A 25,271-nucleotide genomic window follows, 5' to 3' on the forward strand; every position below is an offset into this window, starting at 1 on the left:
TAGCCAGAATACAGCTAGTACAGAAGGTCCCCGACTTACGATGGTTCTACCTAACAGCCTACTTTGCAGTGGTGTGCATTCATGGGAAGCCACACTTGGAATTTGGAATTTTGATCTTTGCCTGGCTAGTGATAAGAGAGTAGGATCCCCCTGATGCTGGACCCTGGTGGTTTCCTAGCTTTAGGCTCTAGACTATCAGCTATAGGCTGATGTTAGTGTCTGAGCCCGCTTAAGGTAGAGCTGTGGTATTGGGTTGCTTGGTTGTAGGGAATCCATTTTGAGTCAAGTGCAGTGGAGTATTTCTTTAATCCCAGCCACTTGGGAGGCAGGGGCTCAGCCAGGTGCATTACAGTTGGGAGCCAGCCTGAGTAACTTAGCAAGACATTGTCCCAAATAAAAATTAAAAGATTTGAGGAAGTACCTTAGTGGTAGAGTGCCCCAGGTTAGACCTCCAGGACCCTCCCCCAACACACACATGCAAAAACCAATAGAGCTGGGTCATAGCAAAAGAGTCTAATTTCACTCTTCTACATGTGGGTTTCCATTATCCTCAGCACCACTTCTTGAAGCAACGGCCTCTTGCCCATTACATGTTTTTGGTGACCTTTTTAAAGATCAGCACACTGTGTATGTCCCCATGAATCCTGGCTGTCTTTTTTGTGTTGTTTCTCTATTTCCTATTATTTCTAGCCTGCAGTGTTTTAAGTACTATAGCTTTGGAATATGTTTTGAAATCAGAAAGTGTGATGCTTCTAGCTTTGTTCTGTCTCAAGATTGAATTGGCTATTCAGGGTCTGTCTTAGTCCATATTTGCTGCTATACCAGAAGGCAATAAACTGGGTAATTTACAAAGAACAAAATCAATTAAGAAAAATCAATAGCATTTCTACATACCAACCATGTATCCACTGAAAATGAAGTCACAAAAACAATTGCATTTTTCAGCATTTTGGAGGCTGAGACCAGAGGATCGCGGTTCACGGACAGCCTCAGCTACTTAGTGAGGCCCTTTGCAACCCAGTGAGACCCTGTTTCAAAATAAAGAAATAAAAAAAATTGGGCAGTGGGTGTAGCTCGGATGTCAAATGCCTCTGGGTTCCATCCTCCAGATCTGCAAAAAGAAAAAAAAATTCCATTCATAATAGCCTCAAAAAATTACTTAGAAATAAATCTAACAAAGGAGGGATCAATACAATAAAAATTATAGAACCCTAAAGAAAGAAATAAAACAATATCTCAGAAGCTGGCAAGACCTCCAGTGTAATTGTATAGACAGAATTAATAGCACTAAAATGGCTACACACCAAAAGTGATCTACAGTTTCAATGTGATCGCTATGGAAATATCAATGTCATCCTAGAATAAACATTCCTAAAATTCATATGGAAGAACGCAGACCCAGAAAGGTCAAAGCAATTCCAAACAACAAGTAGCATGCTAGAGGCAACAGAATACCTGACTTCAAACTATACTTCAAAGCTATAATAACAGAAACAGCATGGTATTAACACAAAAACAGACAAGGAAACCAGTGAAATAGGATAGAGAGACCAGTTCTCATACTCACAGCCAGTTGGTTTTTGCCAAAGAAATAAAAAAAAAAAACCCACTGGATCAAAGACAGCCTTTTCAGCAAATGGTGCTGGAAAACTGGACATGCATACATAGAAATGAAATTAGACCCAAGTTTTCTACCCTGCACAAAACTCAATTCAAGATGGATCAAATGCAAAGAAATTAGTTGATAAAATGTGTAACATGGTATGGCTGTGTGCTTGTAATACAAATATTTGCGAAGATGAGAAAGGAGAACTGTAGGCTCAAGGAGAGAGAGGGAGAGAGAGAGAGAGAGAGAGAGAGAGAGAGAGAGAGAGAGAGAGAGAGAGAGAGAGCGTGCCTGGGCATGGGGATTGAACCAAGAGACATACTACCTAGCCCTATTCTATTTTTACTTTGAAACAGGGTCTTTTTACATTTCTCAGAGTCATTATTACTGCGGCTGTCCTCAAACCTGTGATCCTCCTATCTCAGCATCCCAAGCACTAGGATTGTGGTGTGCACCATCATGGTTGGAATTAAGTACGTGTTTAGAAAGAAAAAAAAATAAAAAAAGGCCTGGGGGCATAGTTCAGGAATGGAATGCTCCAATTAAAATCCCCAGCTACAAGAAAAAACTAAAAAACTGCTCTAAAGTGTTATGTATATATAGTTGTGTTGACTACACCAGGCCATTAAGAGAGATCCATCGCATAAGTTTTGTTTCTGAACATAATCAAAATATAAATCACTAAATTGGAGGAGAGCATAGGCTCAAAACTACAACATATTGGCACAGGCAGTAACTTTCTCAACAAAACCTCCAAAGCTCAGGAAATTAAAGCAAGAATTAACAAGTGGGATAGCATCAAACTAAAATATTTCTTCTTATCAAAGGAAATTATCAATGACCTAAAGAGGAAGCCTACAGAATGAGAAAAGATCTTCACCAGCCACCACTCTGATAGGGGGCTAATATCCAGAATATACAAAGAGCTCAAAAGACTCTACACTAGCAAAACAAACAACCCAATCAAGAAATGGGCAAATAAACTAAAGAGACACTTCACAAAAGAACAGATACAAAGGGCCAATAGATACATGAAAAGATGTTCTACATCATTGCCCATCAGGGAAATGCAAATCAAAACTACACTGAGATTCCATCTAACCCCAGTCAGAGTGGCAAGCATAAAGAAAGCAAATAACAACAAATGCTGGCCAGGATGTGAGGAAAGAGGAACTCTTTTACACTGTTGGTGGGAGTGCAAACTAGTTCAGCCACTATGGAGATCTCTGTGGAGATTCCTAAGAAATCTAGGAATAGATCCACCATACCATCCAGCTCCACCACTCCTGGGTATTTTTCCAAAAGGGTTGAACCCAGACAATTATAGCAACATATGCATACCTATGTTCATAGCAGCACAATTTGTAATAGCCAAAATATGGAACCAACCCAGGTCTCCATCAACAGATGAATGGATTGCAAAACTCTGTGAAATATACACAATGGAATTCTACTCACCCATAAAGAAGAACAAAATCATACCATTTTCAAGAAGATGGAAAGTCCTGGAGAGCATTATGTTAAGTGAGACCAGCCAAGCACAGAAGGAGAAGGTACATATGTTCCCTCTAATATGCCCAAACTAGGGAATGTAGAGGACACCAGTGGTACTCCAGATAATGGAGGGGAAATACCAGCAAAGCTGAATGGAAAGACAGAGAAGGAGGAAGACTGAACTTGATTAATGAGGGTCTACATCCGAATATGTGTAAAATTATGAATATGGCATGGTTACCCTGGACAATCATTGGTGGGAGGGGGAAGGGAAAATGGGCAGGGGGGGAGAGGGCACCAAGTATGTATACCATTTATGTTCAATAAAAAATTAAAAAAAATAAATCACTAAATTTCCTCAGCATGGTATAGAAATTAATGTTTTATTATGTATTTGCCTTACACATTTCATTTGTCAGTTTTACCTAGAGGAAAAAAAACAAAGAACACACATGGATGCATAATTATGAAGAGGGATTACTAGATTGGCTTACATGGTAGGAACTAGAAGACCCACAAGTCCACCTGCACCCTGGTACAATAGAGGAAACAGTCGTGGCTCAGTCCAAAAAGATGGAGCCTCAGAATAAGAGGAGCCCATGAAGTAGCCCAAGTCCATGGTTGGTTTGAAGCCATTGAAGCCCATGGGAGAATCTCTGCTGAAGGTCCATGATGGAAGTCTAAAAAAACTGTAGTTTGATACCTATAGGAATAGCAAAAGAAAACCCACTAGAGAAGGATCTGCCTTCCATAACGTGAGCTTTCTTCCTTCATCCATTGTGAGTTGTATCTGGGGCCACAGCCTGTGCTCAGTGCTGCCCATGTTCAGAGTGGTCTTACCCTCAGTGTGCTTTCCTGTGTGCCACTACCCTCTGGAAATCACTCTCCCAGACACACCCAGAAGTTTCTTTATCCTAAGCATCTCTCCATCTGATCATGTTGACAGTCCAAATTAACCAGCAGACACTATCAAATAAATAGGTTTAGGAGAGAAAGCAAATGTTTGGAACAGATGTGATGGTGTACACCTGCAATCCCAGTACTGGGGAGACTGACACAGGAGAATCACAGGTTCAAAGCCAGCCGCAGCGACTTAGAAATACCTTGTTTCCAAATAAAACATAAAATAGAGATGAAAGTATATCTTGCACAGAATATGCTGGGTTCACTTCCCAGCACCACCACATACACACACATAAAAAGTACATGTTCATGTTTCTGTGTAAACCAGAGGTCAGATATGTTATGCTATGGAATATAACTCTGAGGGCAACTCATTGGCACTTAAGAAAGCTTACCTAGGACCAGATAATCTAACATTTAGTGTCCTCCCCAACACAGATTGTAGAATGTTAATGATATGTTTCTCAGTACTGATGAACACCAAAGGACTAATGGTGGCATAGCCATTGGATATGAGCATATGGACACCATGGTGAATTGAGTCATTCCTTAACATACTTCTTGAAGATGAGATGCTGGAATCCAAACAGTACATGAACAGAAAGACAGTCACCAGCAGCAGGATGATATGGGAGGCCCTTTGTTCTGGGGATGCCTTTGAAGAAAGGCTGGTGCTGCGAAGGTGCTGGGACTGCCTCTTATGCCTGCACAAGAGAGCCACCATGTACCCACTAGAGAGGACCATGAGCCCAATGAAGGCTATATCCCGGAACATCCCTATTAAGGAAAACAAGAGCCTGATGATGTGGTCCATGGGCAAGACACTGCAGGATTTAGAGATGAGCAGCTCAGTTGAGGTCTCATTGGTGGTGCCAGCAATGGCAATTATGAAACGAGCAGTAATGAATATATTAGACACCCAGAGAATGAGAAAGCAACACAGGCTGTGACGTGGGGATTTATGTTTGAACTTTGCCAACCAGGAGCTTCTGGGGCAGAGGGTGATGGCCTGGTGCACACTCAGCAGGCAGGTGGTACAAATGGAGAGGCTCCTCAACAGCCTGTACAAGTAAATAGCTGATTTACATGAGATGTCATCCCCAAGCCCTGGAGACCTTGAAATGTCTTCAGCTATGAAGGCCCTGGTCAGCAGCATCATTATGTGGATTAAAGCCAAGAGGCCAATGATCAGTTCTGTGGGCTTGGACCTGGACTCCAGAAAGAACAAGAGGATGTGGAAGAGAAGAAGGATGGTGTTGGCTGAGATCCCAATGACAGTTTCCACAAAGAAGGCATTTCTTATGTCAATATTAATGTGCAATTCATTGTCTTTATTCATCTTACAGGGGGAAGAGGCATATACTGAATACCTGAAGGTAAGATCGGAAAAAGTCATCATCACAAATGTTGCCATCTTCATTCTCAGCCACCACACCATGAGCACATGCATGTATCACAGCGCTCCCCGTCCTGTGCTCCTTCAATGCCCCATCTCCCCTGCCTCCTTGGAAGCCACACCCACTCTTCACTCCTTCCCTCCCTTTCTAGGTATGGCTGGGCGCTGTGTCCATCCCACCAAGGGTCTCCCAGAGTACTCAGCTTTCTTATGCAAAAAAATGTTTCTGTATAGAAAACATAGTATCATCACCTCACTTTTCATTCTTTGGGAGCAATATGAATGTGTTATTTGGTTTTGATCTGTATCATATTGATTAAATTTTAGGTGGATAGTAACATTTCTAGAATTTGTGGTCAATTTTAACAAGGAAAATTGCATAAAATTGGAAATAAGATACTCCCAACAGGAGAATCACAATGTATTACACATATACAGAATTATATTATTCCAGAGCTATCATTATTTTTATTGCTTTATTGCCAAACCAAATATTCTAATTTTTTTTTTAGGTACTGGGGTTTAAATACAGGGGCATTGTACTTCCAAGCCTCAAGACCTATTTTTTCTTTTGAAACTAGGTCTTGCTAAGTTGCTGAGGCTGGATTGAGCCTGGAATATCATGTCTAAGCCTTCCAAATATTAGTATTATAGGCAAAATATTCTCTATATATTAACAGGACAAATATTGGCCAATATGGACATTGAATTCAGAGTTTGCTGTGATCTGTGATCTGCCATTTACCTGGTGTTTAATCTTGAGTTGTGTACCCCATGAGCTTTAGTCATCTTTTCTGTGAAAGATGCACAGAAATATTTTATTTTATTTTCTATTTTTATTTTTATATAATGTGCTTTTATTGGTGCATTATTGTCTCATGTCATAAACACACATATTTTAGATAGTAGATATTGTTATGTGATTTTTTAAAGTTTACCTATATGTACCAAAATGAGAGTGTTCCTGGCACACTCTGATCTCTACAGAAATGTTGGCTATCATTTTTATTATTATGCAGTTCCTCATATATGTGTCTTGGGACAATTAGAACAACTCTTTTAATAATTGATGAACTCTGTCTCTGCCAAAATAAGATAAAATGTTACCAAGCTAAGATATGTTCACTATCTCTGTTAAGAGAGTTCCAATGGAATTTTAAGTCTTTATCACACTTCTTCAAGACAGCTGTATAGCTCATGGTTTTTCTTTTTATATTCTAAAAGCCAGAATAACTAGCTATGTTGGCATGTTATCAATTAGTAGAACCAAATACCATTTTTTCTTTAGGCATGTGGAATCAAGATTCTAAATATAATTACACCTAAAATAGAGTCAAACTTCCAGGCATGGTGGTGCATGCTTTTAATCCCAGGATTTGGGAGGCTGAGAAAGGAGGATCACAGGTTCACAGCCAGCCCCAGATACTTAGTGAGGCCCTCTGCTTATAGTGAGGCCCTGTTTAAAAATAAAGAACAAAATATAGGGCCAGGGATGTAACTTGGAGGTAGAATTCCCTGGGTGCAATCTTCCAGGACCACACACAAGAAAAAAAGGAAGAAAAAAGGAAGGGAGGGAGGGAGGGGAAAGAACAAAAGAAAGGAAGGAGAAAGAAAAGTTTGGAACCTAGCATAAAGGCATATTTCTATAATAATCTCAGTACTTGTGAGGCTGAGACAGGAGGATCACACATTGGTGACCATCCTCAGAAACTTGGTAAGGCTCTCACTTTGTGTGTCTGTGTGTATGTGTTTGTTAGTGGTACCAGGAAAGGAACCCAGGGACTTTCAACTTCTGAGATACACTCACAGACTATTTTATATTTTATTTGGAAACAGGGTCTCATTAAGTTGCTGAGAGTTTCACTAAATAGCTGAGGCTGGCTTCGAACCTGCACAAACCTCCTGTCTCAGCCTCCAAAATGAGAATGGGTATTTTTAAATGAAAGACAATATAGGAAAAAAGATTAGTGTACACCAATATTAATATTTCTCCCCCAATGTATTATAAATTGCATTTTCATGTCTTTTGAAGCCAAGGCATGGGGCACAACTATCATTCCTTGTTTATTTAATCATTGAATATATTCACAACCTTATCATCACTGTGTGTTCTTGTCTCTCCTCTCTCTCTCTCTCTCTCTCTCTCTCTCTCTCTTTCTCTCTCTCTCTCTCTCTCTCTCTCTCTCTCTCTCACTCTCTCTCTCGCTCTCTCTCTCGCTCTCTCTCTCTCTCTCTTTGTCCTGTCTTACATCTCATGGTAATGAGGATCAATCCCAAGCCAATTTCACTCATACAATTCTAGACATTTTATTTTTAATATGGAACATGGACTTGTCAAGTTAATACATGGTGTAATATGTGACCCTCTTTCTCAGCCTTCCAAGTCCTGAGATTAATGTGTATGCCATAAATGCCTGGCTAAAACTGTGTAATTGCTCAAACTGTCCAAGTCACATATCAGTACTAGCTCGGTTTGATTACTGAAGGCAACAAAAACAAATCTGAGCATGCTTAATAAAACTGTTGGAATGAAATTAATTTATCCAATCTCTGATTATATGTGAAGGGTTTATGATGCTTAAAATCTCTAGATAAAACATTACGTGTGACCTGAGGACTAATATGGCCAGCCAGTGACAAATATGTAAATCACAACAATAAGTGCAAACCTGGAGTCAGTGGATATTTCCTATAACACATGGATGAATTTAATATCGGAAAGTTACAGAACTAGAAATTCAAAGAAGATGTCCTCATTGCCCTAAACAGAACCCAATCCTTTGCACTGGGCATGAATTTTTAGAGCTGTATGTCTCTTCTGCAGCTACTGAGACCTTGTTACTGATGCCCATCTTCCTTCTTCCTTTACCCAGGACCCCAGGCTCTCAGTGATTCTGCACCATGGATGCAGTGGCGCTTACCCAGACAGATGAGGCGGGAGGTCTCTGAGCACCTGAGATGAACCTGCAGAGTCACAGAAAGTGTGTAGAACTCATCTCTCTGCAGGCCTGTGATTTTATTGTCTGGGAAGTGATGTAAAGACCCCTGGGGAGCTTAGACAAAGGGTTTCCTCAGCATGTTACCCACCTCTTAATTTTACCTGATTCTCTCTGGAGATCATGACCTAGAGAGACAATATTATCATTTAGGTGTATATATGGAAAACCATTAAATAAATTAAAACTAAGCTGGGCATGTTGGCACAAACCAAGACTCCCAGTATGTGGGAGGCGGAGAGAGGAGGATTTCAGGTTCAAGGCCAGACTCAGCAACTTAGCGAAACCCTGTTTCAAAGTAAAAATTTAAAAAGAAAAAGGGCTGGAGGTGTAGTTTCTAGGGTGTAGTCCCTGGATTGAAACTTCAGCTCCACTAAATACATTTTTAATGCTATTTATTTAAACAATGGCCTGCAGTGTTCTAGAAAGCAGGGATAAAGATGTGACAAGTCAACCAGGAATCCTGCTTTCCTTCCAGTAGGAAGCTGTTGTTCTAGTGGTCTGACCAGCGTATCCAGGCAGCAAGGGTAGCACATGGAACTCTGACCACTTTAGATACTGATCTAATGCTGTTATCCATGGGTATGCTTCCACTGCTGAATTTTTATTCTTATTATCAGTGATGTGGTATTGGGGATCATGCCCAGTGGCATTCTATCACTGAGCTACACCTCCAGAGCTTTTTCACTCTTTTTTTTTTTTTTTGAGACAGGGTCCTGTTAGGTTGTTGAGAGTCTCACTCAGATGCTGAGGCTGGCCTCAAACCTGCAATCCTTCTGTCTCAGTTGCCCATGTACTGGGATTGCAGGAGTGGACCATCACACCAAATTCCTGCAGAATTATTTTAACACACACATCTCCAATCATGTCACGTAGTTATCAAAGACCCTTTCCTTATCCTTCCCCCAGAATTTCTAGAACACCTGACCACTGTTTCTGGCCAGTGCACACCTGAGCTCCATGTGTGTCCCTTATTTTACGTCCTGAGCTCCACTCTCAGCACTAGATGCAACCAGATCCCTTCCTAAGACTTCTCCTATGGTTTCCCCTGCCCCAGAGTCTCCACCTGCCTGCTCACCGGCTTGGTTTCTGCAACTTTTAGAAAGCCTTTAGCACTTGTTTTATAAGAATTCACATTTTTATTATAACTATAAGGTAATTTTGTTAATTTTTCAGCTATCAAAAGAAAGAAGGAGTTTATGACCCTCACTCCCTGCCCTGTGTCAGCACCATCACGTATTCAGAGAGCAAAACACACTTTTACTCAGAAGCCAGCGAAGGATTTCAGTCAACACATGGCCTCTTCCTACTAATGCCTTTTTTTCTGGTCTTAAGAATTAAATCCAAGGCACTCGATCTCTGAGCTACATCCTCAGCCATATTTTATTTTTTTAGTTTAAAACAAGGTGTCGTTAAGTTTCTGAGGCTAGACTCAAACCTGTGATCCTCCTGTCTCAGCCTCCCAAGTACTGAGGTAGCAGCAATGGTTTTTTTGTATGCTTACTGGGAAAACTTGAAGAGGTTTGAGGTATTTTCTTAATTTTGCTAGGTTCCAGTTTTCTTAAGTCAAGAGTCATAATTCATAATTCATTTTCCATCCAAAAGTCCCATATATCTTCTACCCAAGCAATTGTTAGGTCAAAACCTGATAGTCTGCCCTGAATTCTCAGTGAAGTTTCTTTTGTTTTAAGTGTACAAAATTCCAAGCTTCTCCCTACCTTGATGAGAAAAGAGGTGGAATGGCATTCAAAATTAAAATAGCAAAACAAACAATAAAAAGCAAAAAGTTATATAAACAAAGAAAAAAAAAGAGTTAAGGCCTTACCTTGTCTTTCTGGAATGGCATGAGGTGACAGGCTCTCCTTCTTTGTTGCCCTTTCTGTTGTCCTGGGGTTTGAACCCAGAGGCAGTCTATGTCCAAACTACACCCGAGCCCATTTAATTATTTTTTTTGTTGTTGTTTTGAAAGAGGTTCTCACTAGGATGCTAAGAGTCTTGGTATTTGCTGGGACTGGCTTTGATCCTGTGATCATCCTGTCTCAGCATCTCAGGTACTGGGTTTACAGGCGTCCACCATGCTTGGCTATACCATCCTTTAGAAAGGAGTTTTCTATTAAAACAAAATTGGGATGAGAAAATATGGAAGTGATAAAAATGGTGTGTGTGTGTGTGTGTGTTTGTGTGTGTGTGTGTGTGTGTGTTACTGGTGACTGAATCCTGGGGCATTCTATCTCCAAGTACATCCAAACCCTATTTTTTAGCCTTTATTTAGAAACATCATCTTGCTAAGTAGCTATGGCTGGCCTTGAACCTTTAATACTCCTGTCTCAGCCACTCAAGTACTGGAATTACAGGCATGCGTCACTATGCCTGGCTAAATAATGATTATTTAAGCTTATATTAAAAACTTTATATCTGTGACCATGTAATGTGATATCCACAATAATTTAGTTGTGTATATAAACCCTGTGTTTATTCAGATGAAGAAGAGTTGAATTAGGTGTGGTGGCACATACACACCTATTGTCACAATATTTGAGAAGCAGAGACTGGAGGATTACTAGTTTATAGATAGCCTCGGTAATTTAGAGAGGCCCTGTTTCAAAATAAAAATAAAATAGAGCAGAGGTAAAATTTTCCTGGGTTTAATCCCCAGTAATACAAAAGAAAACATAGAGATTGTCACAGGCCAAATGTTCATGAGTCCTGTTTGGGCTTTCAAAAATGTTTGAGCACAAGGCAAAGCCCTGGGGTGGGAGGACCACTATTAGACTAGATCCTGCAGGATTTTATCTTTTCCTATATCTCAGCCTCAGTTTCACATCTGTCCTGTGGTGCTCATGATTCCTATTTCATGCAGTTACAAGACTTCCATAAGATCTTCTTTTAAACTGTCTTTCTGGAGCAAAATGGAGGGAGCTCTTGTTAGATAGACCCTGTAGCTCCTTTGGGTGCTGTGGGGAAGGCATCCCTTCATCCTGTGTGAGAAATCTGTATTTGGGGCCCTTCTACAGTGACATGGGTAGAAGTGTGGGCACCTCTGGCTCACCTGGGCCTTCCCTTCCTCCAGGTGTTCTTGATGAAGTCGTACTCAAGTGTTCCTCACTTGAGTACTTCCACTCTGTGTCCTACTAAGCCACCTGCTGAGCCCACAGTGCTGTCCTAGCCCTGAGCACTGAGCTGCTCTGTGCTGCTCCTCTGCCAGCTTCGGACACACTTGACACTCAAGAGTGGACCACCTCAGATCCTGCATCAGTTCCTCTGCACCACGTGAGCTTGTGAAGGCAGCATTTCTGTAAAGAAATGGCCAGACCATGGAGCTGTTGCAGGCCACAGAACATACCCCTGTTGATTGACTTACTATGTTTCATGGTGTTCCTATAGCAAGAGTAAGGGGGTACAGATATTATCTTATATATTTCATTGTTATCTCTACCTGAAATACGTTAAGTTTCTTAACCTTGTTTAAAATCTGAACACTGGAGACTAGGCTGAAGTTCATGTGTGTGAGCAGTCCAGTTGAAGGACCTTCACAGAGGCATCTGCTGTTCTCAGTGGGCCATCCTCTGCATAAGCTTTATTCTTGTGTCTATTCGAGCACCTGCTGGCTGCAGGGCAGGCATGGCTCATGAATCTCAGTTGCTTTACAAGTCACAGTTCACTTCTCAGTGCTGCTCAGTACCATGAGTGGGAAGGAGGTCCCTCTGGAGAGCTGCCTCTGATGGTATCTCAGGGTCTGGGATAAAAGAGTTTCCATCCCTCATTCCTTGCTTCTGGTTCATGAAATGTTTGAGTCGCAAATTGGGGTGGGGGGGTTGGCAAGAGAAAGTATATACTAATTCCTTTCACTCCCTGCTTCTGGGTCAGGAGAGGTAGATTGAGAGGCACATTTTCGGGGGCTTGGCAGGGAGTAGTATAGAGTACTTCTTTCATACATCAACAGGAAGAACTCAATCCCATTACTTTTAATTTGTGGTAAGGGAGGCTAGAAAATGTAGTCTTGTGCAAGAAGAACTTGGAAACATTGGGTTGTACTCAGAACCAGGGACATGTGTATCGATAGAGTGTACATTGTATAACCCAATGTCATGTGTAGGCCACAGGAGAAATGATGACATCAGTGTATCTCTCTGCAGGCCTGCACTTGAGTGTCTATACAAAGGTGACAAGATCCCACAGGGGGGAGAATCTGTGTCATCCCCAGTGAGACATTTCACCTGTCTCTTGATTTTACTCTATTCTTTTGTGGGTAACAGCCTTCTGGGTAGAGCTATGCTGAAAACTTTTCTTCATGTCTCCTGACACATCTGTGTGGAGGGAGAAGATGTCACAATGAGGTCAACAACACCAGCATCCGCAAACTTCTCTGTCTACAGCTAAACTCATAATTTCCTGGCTCATTTCAATCCTCAGATCAAATTAGTCCAAACCCACTGATATTAAGGTTGTGTGAAGCTAGGCAATGATATGGGAAAACTGACATCTAAGCAATTTAAAGTTTTTCCAGCAAAGAACTTTGCATATTTTTCCATGTAGTGAATTCTCTTGAAAGTGCTCTGCAAAGTTTGTAGCTTTCACTGTAAAAGATTTGTGTTTGCTTAAAAACTATTTCAAAGTACTTTAGGTTCTCTTGATGCCCTTCCTCCATCTGCAAGGTAATATTGGCAATTAAAATTGTAAATATTTCAGCCCAGTGTGGTAGTACAAGCCTGTAATCTCAATACTTGGGAGGCTAAAACAGGAGGAGGATCAGCATCAAATCTTCTTTCAAAATAAAAAGTAAAACAGGGCTTGGAGTATAGCTGAGAGATAAAATATACCTTGGTTCAAACCCCAATACCAAAAAATAAATAGTTGTATATATTTCAGATGTAACATGGTGTTTTTACATGTGCATGCGAAATGGTTTCCACCATCAAAATAGCTAACACATACATTGTTTCTCAGAGTTATTATGGGAGTAGTAAGAACATTTCTCATCGATTCTCAAAACATTTCAAATATGTAATATTATAATATTAGTTATTATCATGCCATAATAATGTCTCAAAACTTAGTCATCCTGGGAGTGCAAAACAGTTCAGCCACTATGGAGATCTGTGTGGAGATTTCTAAGAAAGCTGGGAATAGATCCACCATATGATCCAGCTCTACCACTCCTGGGTATTTTTTCAAAGGGGTTGAATGCAGAGAACTACAGCAACATATGCATACCTATGTTCATAGCAGCACAATTCGTAATAGCCAAAATATGGAGCCAACCCAGGCTTCCATCAACTGATGAATGGATTGCAAAACTTTGGGAAATACACACAATGGAATTCTATTCAGACATCAAGAGGAACAAAATCATATCATTTGCAAGAAGATGGAAAGTCCTGGAGAGCATTATGTTAAGTGAGATCAGCCAAGCACAGAAGGAGAAGACACATATGTTTCCTTTAATATGCCCAAATTAGGGAACATAGCGGATACCAGTGGGACTCCAAATAAAGGAGGGGAAATACCAGCAAAGCTTGAATGGAAGGACAGGAGAGGAGGAAAGCTGAACTTGTCTAATGAGGGTCTACATCCGAATATGTGTAAAATTATGAATGTGGCATGGTTACCCTGGAAAATCATTGGTGGGAGGGGTGAAGGGGAAATGGGGGTGAAGAGGAGAGGGTACCAAGTATACTTTAAATGTAAACCATTTATGTTCAATAAAAAATTGTAATAAAAAAACTTAGTCATCCTGTACCACTGAAATTCTGTACACTTTGACCCATATCTCCCACAATTCCTTGATGCCCCGGCCCCTGGAGTGGGCATCCTGCTCTCTGCATCTGGAATCTGACTGCTTTAATTCCATATATAAGCATGGGCCTGCCGCACTCCACCCTCACAGATGAGCATATTTCATTTAGCGTAATGATTTTCAGGTTCATTCATATTGTCACAACTAGCAGGATCCCCATCTTGGGTGTGTGTGTGTGTGTGTGTGTGTGTGTGTGTGTGTGTGTGTTACTGGGGGTTGAAGCAGGGATATATACTTGCAAGTTGCACCCCCAGTCCGATTTTTTATGAAACAGGGTCTCATTATGTTGCAAAGGCCTCATTAAGTAGCTGAGGCTAGCCGCGAACCTGCAATTCTCCTGTCTCAGCCTCTCAAGTACTAGGATTACAAGTGTGCACCACCATGCCTGGTTTATTTTTTTCTTTCAAAATGGTCTCACTATGTTTCTAAGAGTCTTGCTAAGTTGCTGAGGCTGTTCTCAAACATGCAAGCCTTCTAGCTCAGCAGCCCAGCTACTGGGTTTAAGGCCTATGCCACACACCCAGCTCTCTCTTTTCGAAGGGACAAAGAAATTCCTGTGTTTATATGTATTTGTGCCATTAAATTTTTCACTTTTTTATGTTGTGGTATGAGTCAGTACTTTAATCTTATTATTGAACAATATTTTATAGTATAATGCAACACTTTTATATATTTGTGAATTGATAGGTTTTTATATTTTTGTCATTTTTGCTGTGGTGAATAGTGTTGCTGTGGAAATTCTTGGTTACATTTTGTTTGAGTAATTTTTTTTGTGGGGGTAATGATGACTACGCTCAGAAACTTCTACCTCTGAAATATGCACCTCAAACCCTATTTTACCTTTTATTTTGAAACAGGGTCTCATTATGTTTCCTGAGATCTTGCTAAGTTTCTGACTCTGACCACATATCTGAGATCTTCCTGTCTAAGTTTCACAAATATTGGGATTACAGTTATGCACCACAGGGCCTGACTTCATGTTTAATTTTTATAATATTTAGTGTAGGCAAGTGTGGCAACCCATACTTGTAATCCAGCACTTGAGATGCTTATACAGAAAGATCACAGGTTTAACCTCAGTGTCAGTAACTTGTCAAGAGCCTCAGTAACTTAATAAGACTGTCTCTAAATAAAAATGGCGGGAGTGCAGGTCAGAGGTAAAACACACATGGATTCAATCATCAATACATAAATAAGTAAGTAAATGAATAACAGTTTCATAAATTCTAACTGATCAAGTGATACAGGCTGAATTTGTGAAGTTCAATGTGGGAGAAAGAAAGTTTCATGAGGAAATGAAATAGATACTTGGCAATAATCTGAGAGAACCTTCTTAGAGGTGCAGTTTGCAGTAAAAAAAAAACCACTCATTCTTTCTTTCTCTCTCTCTCTCTCTCTCTCTCTCTCTCTCTCTCTCTCTCTTTCTCCTTTGAGGGATGAAAATATTGAGCTACACACTTAGCCCAATTTTATATTTAAAATTTTAAAGAGTCTCACTAACTTGCTGAGGCTGGCCTTAAACCTGCAATCCTCATGTCTCAGCCTCACATGATCTGGGATTACAGGCTCTAGTGTATCTAAAATTATGTTGTGGTTTTTCAAAACATAGAAATAACATATAAATAATCTTTGTTTTACTCAGATGAGAGGCAAACCTGAGTATAGTTAATATTAAAGATCTGATATTAAAAGTTATCAATTTTTTTGTGATACTGGGGATAGAAACAGGGCCCTTCTACCTCCATAATACACTACACCCTCAGACTTTTTAATCTAAAAATAGGTCTTGCTTAATTACTATGGGCCTCGATAAGTTGCTGAGACTGGCTTCAAACTTGCAATCATCCTGTCTCAGCCTCCCGAGTACTAGGATTAAAAATATGCTCCACCAAGCCAGGCTATCAATTTTTGTGTAATTCACTGGATTTGTGAAATTTACTGGATGGATAGCTTTTAACTTGAGTAACAAATATAGCTGGTCCATGAAAGTTATTTCACTCAGAAAAATAAATGCAGTCTTGAAATAACTGGTATTTCCTATAAATAAAAATGACTAGTTTACTCAGAAGGTATTGTTTCATACATGGAAACATAGAAAACATAAAGATATATATCAGGGAGTTTGTGTCCAGGTATTTCCACCTGTGTGATGCTCTATCTCCCCTTTTTTAAGTAGAAAAGTTTTATTTTGTTGATTACTTTTAGGGGGGTGGCCATCAATAGGGGAAATCTACTTGCATTTAAGGCCTAAAAGCTTGGTTTATTTGATGAATTTAAGAGAAACTTATGGAGCAAAATAGACCAAAGCAAAAAAGCTCCAAGGCCTCTATGATAGCCTTAGGATACAAAATATCAATATTGCTAACCAAGAAAGCACCCTTGAACCATCTTTGATAGCACAGTCTGGTGTTTTGGGTTTCCCATTAGGAAACAACTGCAACTTTCCTTTAGAAAATACATCAGTTCAAAATCAGGGTGGTGGAAATGTAGATTTTCAGTTCAGACCATTTTCTGTGGGTTCTCCCACAGCACCTGAAGCCAGCAACAGCTTTTTAGTTTTGCTTCTCAAATTCATTAATTAGATCAGCAGCAAGTGTCTAGCAGGGCATACAAAGTCAAAAGAATTTAGCTCACTCTACAGAATGTTTCTCTGTTTGCTTTCAATAGTTTTATTTACTCTATAGTCTTTATTCTAGATAAAAATCACCAACTTCCTTGTGATATTAAGTCCTGGAAGTTGTCTTCACATTTTCACCTTATAAGAAATTGAGTGGCAGTTGGGGAGTGACTTTAGTGTCGGATTTGTTTCTGCTAATTAAAGCATGGATATTTTATTATCTTAATTTCTTTGCATGCTATTGAATTTTCATCACTGTTGACAAAGTCAAGCATTCTTGTGTGTGTCGTAGGTCACTGTTTCTGTCTAGCCATTTCTAATTGAGCTGTATGTTTATGCCTATGCATATAAGCACTAGTGTTATTGACAACATACCACTTTGGATTCTGGTACTTATGCATATACGTCTGTGTAAGTGTATTCTTGCTGTATTTGTCATTATATTTATGTGAAAATTTTGCTCTTAGAAAATAGTGTGTGATCTGTGGCTTGTAGGCATGTGTATATATTTGTATATGTTTATGTATTTGCTCACATATTAGCTTGTTTGGAGGTGTGCTTATGGCAGTAAATCAGAGTACAATTTGATGCATATATGTCCAATCCCTCCTTGTACTTAAAAATAAATTTACAATGACAAATTTATTTTGTGAATTTGATTATTTTGGTATTTTTTAAAAAATAAAACTGTTTATTTGCCTTTAAAAAGATGGAATAAGGGACACAAGTGGAGATGGGGAAAGGGATGCATTGTGTATAGGATGGGGATCGAGTAGGGACATAGGTAAACAGTGTGGGATTGGATGGTAGTGTAGATGGGATAAGAGCCACAGGTTGGGATGAAGATGGGCTGACACAGGGATTGGAATGGAATGGGCTAAGAACACAAGGATGGTAAATCACTAGGAGATAAGCATGGGGTAAGGGATATAGTTGAGGGAGGGCTAGCTAATTAATGCAGGGATGGTGTAGAGTTGTGGTAAGGGATACAGGAGTGTGGATAGAGACCTCAGGGTGGGGTAACAGACCTAGGGATGAGGATGGGGATGTGGGAAGGACACTGGGATGGAGAGGGACTGAGCATTAGAGGGATGGGGTGGGAGTGGGAGGGCTAGAGGATGTGGATATGTGGGTTAAAGTGGCATAGAGGACAAAGGGATGGAGATAGAGAGGTTGTGTGGACACTGGGATGGAATTGGGAATGGTTGAGAGACACAGGTGGGCTGAAGATGAGACGAGGGACCTGGCAATGGGGTTGGGTATGGTTAAGAGATGTTGGGGGTGGGGATGGAGATGTCAGGGACATGGGGATGGGAGTGGGCATGGCTAAATGGCACAGGTGGGAATTGAGATGGGATGTGGGACATGAGGATGAGGTCGGGGATGGTTAAGAGACATGTGGGGATGATGATGGGATGAGGGGCACTGGGATGGGGTTGAGTATGGTTAAGAGACATGGGTAGGGATGGAGATGTTGTGAGAGACGTGGGGTTGAGGTTTTGGTTGGGGATGATTAAAAGATGTGGGTGGGATGGAAATGTTTTGAGGCACATAGGGGTGGGATGGGTTGGTGATGGTTAAGAGACACAGGTAGGAATGGAGATGGGATGAGGGACATGGAGATGGGGCTTGGGATCATTAATAGATGTGAGTGGGGATGGCAATGGGATGAGGGGTACTGGGATGGGGTTGGGGATGGCTAAGAGATGGGTGAAATGGAGATGTTGTGAGGGACATGGGGATGGGGTCAGGGTTTGGGTTGGGGAATGTTAATAGACATGAGTAGGGATGGAGATGGGATGAGGGTCATGAGGGTTGGGTTTGGGGATGATTAAGAGACACAAGTAGGAATGGGGATGGAATGAGAAATACTGGTATCAGGGTAGGGATGGTTAAGAGACATGAATGGGGATGGAGATGGAATGAGTGTTGCAGGGTTGAGATGGGGAGAGGACAAGGGACCCAGTGATGGGAATGGGTATGGGGAAAGAGACACAGGCAATGTCCTGGCCATAGGTAATGCCTATTAAAGACAACATTCTCCATGGCCTGTGCCGTCCGGGCTCTCTGTGGGCTCTCTGAGCCTCAGGTGCTAGTCCTCTGGGTCATTCAGGGGCAGACTCACTTCACGTCCCTAAGTGTGAGGAAAGAGACACGGGCAAGGTCCTGGCCATTGGCGATGCCTACTAAAGACAACACTCTCAATGGCCTGGAGGCTCCTGTGCCATGTGGACTCTCTGAGCCTCGGATGCTAGTCCTTTGGGTCACTCAGGTGCACATGCTCTTCATGTTCCCAGGGATCATCCATCCCTGCCACCTCACCTACCCCCGAGGAGGGCTCCCAGCACAGGGCCTGCTGCTACAGAGCTGCTTGGCTTTTGTGGCCTCTGTGGTCCTGGGCAAGGAGGTTGGTGTTCCCTTTAGAGTTAGGAAAAGAGCAGGAGTTGAAGCTGGCGTCCTCCTAAGAACTGGGAAGGAGCAGACCCAGGACATCTAAATGTGAGCCTTGAGCTCATTGAGTATGGGAATTGTCAGGTACCTGGAAAGCCATGCCTTGGGCACAGAGACAGAGTGATGGTCCATGCAGGGGAGTTATTGAGCAGTTCAGGGATGGGGATGGGGTCATGGATTATGGATGAAGGTTTGGTAAGCGACACTGAGATGGAGGTGTGTTAAGGGATACGAGCGATGAGATGAAGATGGGGTAAGGACACAGGTGGGGATGAGGATGGGTCAGGTGTGTAGGGATGAGGATGGAGTAAGGGACATGGGATGAGGTAAACAATGTGAAGATGGGGTGAAGGTGTGGATGGGATAAGAGCCACATGTTGGGATGAAGATGGGCCAAGTGACACAGGGATTGGAATGGAAGGGGCTGAGGACACAGAGATGGTAAGTCACTAGGGGATAGGTATGGGGTAAGGGATATGGGTGGGGAGAAGGATGGATTGACAAATTGATACAGAGATGGACATGAAGTTGTTGTATAAAACTTAGGGATGAGGACAGAGATATAGGGGAGGGATAATGGACCTAGGAATGGAGATGGGAATGTGGTGAGGAATACTGGGATGTGATAGGGAATGGTGTGGCCTACAGGATGTGGGTTTGTAGATGGAAATGGGGTGGGGGACAAAGTAATAGGGATGGAGATATTGTGAAGGTTAGGATTGGGGATGGTTAAGAGACACCTGTGTGTGTGGTGATGGGATGAGGTTCATGGGAATGGGGTTGGGGATGGTTAAGAGACATAGGTGGGAATGGAGATGTTGTAAGGGGCATGTGGATGGGAATGGGGATAGTTAAGAGATATGGGTGAGGATAGAGATGTTGTGAAGGACATGGGGATGGGGTTGGGGTTCAGGATGTTTTGGAGACACGGGTGAGATGTAGATGGGATGAGGGACATTGGGATGGGTTTGGGATGGTTAAGCGACACAGTGGTGGAGTTGGGATGAGCAACATAGGGATGGGTTTGGAGATGGTTAAGAGACATGTGAGATGGTGATGAGAGTCACAGGGTTGGATGAGGAGAGGTTGAGGGGCACAGTGATGGGAATGGGGTTCAGGGACAGGACATGGGTGAGGTTCTTGCTCAGGAAGCAGAGCTGCATGTCTTCCATTGGTGATGTCTACTAAGGACAGCACTCTTGGTGGCCTGGAGGCTCCTGTGCTGTGCCGACTCTCTGGCCTTAAGTGCTAGTCCTCTGGCTGTCTTGGATACTGACTCTTTGCATGTCCCCAAGGGCTTGTCTGGCCCTGCTGCCTCTCCAACCCCTGAGGAGGGGTCCCAGCACCGGGATTCCCAGGATATAGCTCTTTGGGCTCTGTGGCTTCTGTGATCCTGGGCATGGAGGTGTTCCCTCTGGAGGCGTTCCCTCTGGAGGCATTCCCTCTGGCATTCCCTCTGGAGCCTGGGAATAGAAGTGGAAGCTGGGGTCCTCCTCAGAATTTGGAAAAGAGCAGACCCAGGATGTCTAAATGTGAGTCTTGTGCTCATTGCTTATGGGAATTGTTTGGTACCTGGAGAGGAATGCTGCAGGCACAGAGACAGAGTGAGGATCCACCCATGGGAGTTGCTGAGTAGTATGGGGGTAGGGATGGTGTAAAAGACAGTGGAATGAAGATTGGTTGGGGCACAGATGAGGATGGGGTGAGGGATACTAGGATGGAGATGTGATAAAGGATACTGGGATGGAGATGAAGATGTGGTAAGGGATACTGAGGTGAGGATGGAGTAAGGGACACAGCATGGGGTAAACAGTGTGAGGATTGGATGGAGGTATGGATGGGATAAGAGCCATAGGTTGAAATTAAGATGGGCTAAGTGACACAGGGATTGGAAAGAAGAGCCAAGGACATGGGGGTGTGCGAGTCCCTCAGGGATAGGCATGGGGTCAGGCATACAGGTGGGGAGAAGGATAGGCTGGATCACTGATGCAGGGACGGGAGTTGTGGTAAGTGACATCCAGAAGGGAATAGAGGTCTCGGGGTGGGGTAATGGACCTAGGAATGGGGATGGAGATCTGTTGGGGATGGGGTTGGGTGGGGGTGGGCTACAGGATGTGTGTATGTGATGGAAGTGGGGTAGTGCCAATACCAGCTACAGCTACGCCCTCTTGGCATCTGCATGAAAATTATTCGTGCAGTCCATAGGCAAAATCTCAACGTGAGAAATAGCCCTGAGAGAAGGTGTGGTCACTGGCCGAAAGTATTCTCCACTTTTAGATATTCTTTCATAACTATTATTCTTTTAGTAATGATTCTTTTAACTCTCCACATGAATTGCTCCGGTGGTGTAAGATCAGGACTGTGAGAGAAACTGAGTCCGTGGAAAATAAAATTTCTGGTAATTTGTCCACACCTCTAAATGTCCTCAGCTTTGTTCAAATGGTAATAAAACCTAGTTAGAAATTAGATGCAGTGGTAGCATTCCAGTCAGTAATTACAAACGCAGATCTCCCCTCAATCTCTGACCTTCAACCTAATCACTAACTAACCTAGAGGGGGAGGCGACCTGATGCCTCTATTTACCTCACTAATACTGCCCAATACAATGGAGCTGAAGGCTAGGAAGATTCTTGACCTTTACACCCAGTATGAGCCCTGCCCGAGATGGGGGAGGCGCCATGTGGCTAAGGAAAGGATATTGCAAAGGGTCTGAGACAGGAATATGGATTATTTATAAGATGAATAGGTTTCTAATAAGCCTATTGTTTGAGGAAAAGTGTCCAGCAGCTAAGGAAGTATATCTGACAACTAAATCTAAAAACTTCATGGTATTTTTTGGTGTTTATCTGCCAAACTGTGTTGTGAGTTTGCTTAAGCTTTCAGAATTTAGAAAGCAAGGCGGGCGACACCTGGGAGAACTCCATCACATCCACCTGAATCACCACATCCCCCCATGCCTGCCATACGGACTGAGCCCTAAAGATGGAAAGTTCCAAAAAAGTCAAAGAAGATTCCCCGAGAGACCTCCAAGCCTTGAGCATGCCCGTTTCTTCTAGGAGATTGCCCTTTGAAACTGCCTGTCTGCAAGATCCGGAGTTAATCTCTTGAAAGCTGAAAGCCCAGACTAGTTTTTTTTTTTTACCTTTGTTTACATGTTATTCACTATTGTTTTACAGTGATTGCATTCACCTCCTTTTCTCTTATTATTAACTTTACTGGTGAAGGGTATAAATTTTGGGGGGTTCTTGTAATAAAGTGTCATTAGCTCAAGAACCTCTTGTCCATGTCAGGTTCTTTCCAAGAAGCACCACGAATAGGAACTTAAAGAAATTTATTTCCTAGAAGGGAAAGAATCGCTGCAGATAAGAGGCTGCAGTACATCACCCTATCCTCCCTCATCTTTTCTGAGACTTTTGATCACGAGTGGGATCACCCCAGTCCCGACTGAGTCAGTTTGCGGCAAGGTAGGGAAATAAGGGATGAGGATGGAGATGTTGTGAGGGATACTGGGATGGGGTTTGGGATAGTTAAGACATGGGTGGTGATAGAGATGGGATGAAGGTCACTGGAATGGGGTTTGGGAGGGTTAATAGACATGGGTGGAGATGGAGATGGGATAAGGTCCTTGGGGTGTGGATGGCGATGTTTAATAGACATGAGTGGGGATGAAGATGGGATTAGGGTCACTGGGGTGTGGTTGGGGATGTTTAAGAGATATGGGTGGGGATGGAAATGTTTTGAGGGACATGGGGCTGTGGTTGGGGTGGAGATGATGTGAGGGACATGGGAATGGGGTTGGGGATGGTTGAGAGACATGAGTAGGGATGGTGATGTTATGAGGGACACGGGGATGGGGATGGGGTTGGATATGGTTAAGAGACACGGGTGGGGATGGAGATGATTTGAGGAACATGGGGATGGGGTTGTTTTAATTATAATAATTGGGATATAACAAAAACTTTAGATAAAGAAGAAACTCCAATTGAGTGAGGAAGGTGGTTTTCCAGAAGGTAGGGGAAAAGAAGAATTAATGAAGGAAAAATTTAAGTTATGTTCCAGTATTTCTGTGGTCCAGAACTTGTCCCATTATAATTTTCCCATGATAATCTAGAAAAATACTTCAGTCTATAAACTCCACGACCATATTAATCTGATTTTTCTTTTATATATTTTTAATTTTCTTTTATTTTATGTGGATCAAAATGAAAATGGTATACATTCAGATAGTGCTTAGTGCCCCCCTGCTTCCACTTCCCCCCCAACATGAGTGTCCAGGTTGACCATGCTACATTCATACTTTTAAACATATTCAAATGTAGCTGCTCTATTAATCAAGCTTAGCCTTCTTCATCTCTTACCTTTCCATTCTAGTTTTGCTGAGGTTTCCCCTCCATTATCTGGAGTCCCTCTCTTGTATCCCTAATATTGCTTAGTTTGGGCATATTAAAGAAAATATATGTCCTTTCTCTTTCTGTGCTTGGCTGATCTCAGTTGACATAACGGAGAAAGAAAAGACCCAGAATAGCCAAAGCAATTATCAGCAATAATGTTTTAAGAGACACGGGTGGGGATGGAAATGTTTTGAGGGACATGGGGATGGCATTGGGGTTGGATATGGTTAAGAGATATGGGTAGGGATGGAGATGTTTTGAGGAACATGGAGATGGAGTTGGGGTTGGAATGGTTAAGAGATACAGGTGGGGATGGAGATGTTGTGAGGGAAACTGGGATGGGTTGGGGTTCGTTAAGAGACATGAGTGGGGATGGTGATGTTGTGAGGAACATGGGGATGGGGTTGGAGTTGGGCTTGGGGATGATTAAAAAATCTTGGGTGTGGTTAGAGATGGGATGTGGGTTGCAGGGTGGGATGAGGAGAGGATGAGGGACACAGTTATGGGATGGGGATTGGGGGGAACATGGGCGAGGTCCTGGCTCAGGAAGCAGAGTTGTGTGCCCTTCATCAGTGATGCCTAAGGACAGCGCTCTCCATGGCCTGAGACTCCTCGGCCCTGTGGCTGTCTGAATCTTAGTTGCTGGTTATCTGGGTCTCTTGGATGCAGACCGTCTGCATCCAAGAGTCACAGGGGTGGGATGGGGAGAGGATGAGGAACACAGTGTTGGGAATGGGGATGGGGGAGGGGACACAGCAAGGTTCTGGCTCGGGAAGCAGAGCTGCATGCCTGCCCTAGGGAGACAATAACTCCCCAGAGTGTAAGACCTCATTTAGCCCTGCCGTCTCACCTAGCCCTGAGGAGGGGTCCTAGCACAGGAGTCTTCTGGGACACAGCTGCTTGGCCTTTCTGACCCTGAGCATGGAGGCTCTGCACGTTCCTAGGGCTCATCCTGCCCTGATGCCTCACCTGGCCCTGAGGAGGGGTCACAACACAGGGCCTGCCTGGACACAGCTGCTTGGCCACTGTGTCCTCTGTGATCCTGGGCATGGAGGCTGGAATTCCATCCACAGCCCAGGAAGAAGCAGACATGGAGTCTGGCTCTCCATCAGAACTTGGGAAGCAGCAGACCCAGAACGTCTCAATGTGAGTCTTGAGCTCATTGCCTATGGGAGTTGTCAGGTACATGAAGAGCCATGCTGCAGGCACAGAGACAGAGTGAGGTCCACACTGGGGAGTTATTGAGCAGTGCAGGAATGGGGATGGGGTCAGGAACAGTGGGATGGAGATTTGGTAAGGGACACTGAAATGGAGGCGTGGTAAGGGAAACTAGCAATGAGATGGAGATGTGTTAAGAGATACTGAGATGAGAATGGGTAAGGGACACATTTGGGGATGGGGATGGAGTAAGGGATGCAGGATGTGGTAAACAGGTGGGGATGGGTGGGTGTGTAGATGGGATCAGAGCCACTAGTTTGGATAAAGATTGGCCAAGTGTCACAGGGATTGGAATACTATGGACCAAGGACATGGGGATGATAAGTCACTAGGGGATAGGCATGAGGTAAGGCATAGAGATGGGGAGGAGGATGGGCTGGCTAAGTGATGCAGAGATGTGTA

At 42.7% G+C, this 25,271-nt stretch overlaps 1 protein-coding gene across 1 annotated transcript; it reads right to left on the bottom strand.

Moving 5' to 3' along the window:
• Positions 1–4,394: 4,394 nt before the first annotated feature.
• On the bottom strand, positions 4,395–5,417 carry LOC308277805 (vomeronasal type-1 receptor 90-like; the record flags this gene model as incomplete). The annotated part of the gene is made up of 1 exon (XM_080717198.1): positions 4,395–5,417. One exon carries the CDS (start codon positions 5,415–5,417, stop codon positions 4,395–4,397), a length of 1,023 nt encoding a protein of 340 aa, XP_080573324.1.
• Positions 5,418–25,271: the final 19,854 nt, after the last annotated feature.

The sequence above is a fragment of the Muscardinus avellanarius genome (genome assembly GCF_963383645.1).
Source record: "Muscardinus avellanarius genome assembly, chromosome: 20".
NCBI lineage: Eukaryota > Metazoa > Chordata > Mammalia > Rodentia > Gliridae > Muscardinus > Muscardinus avellanarius.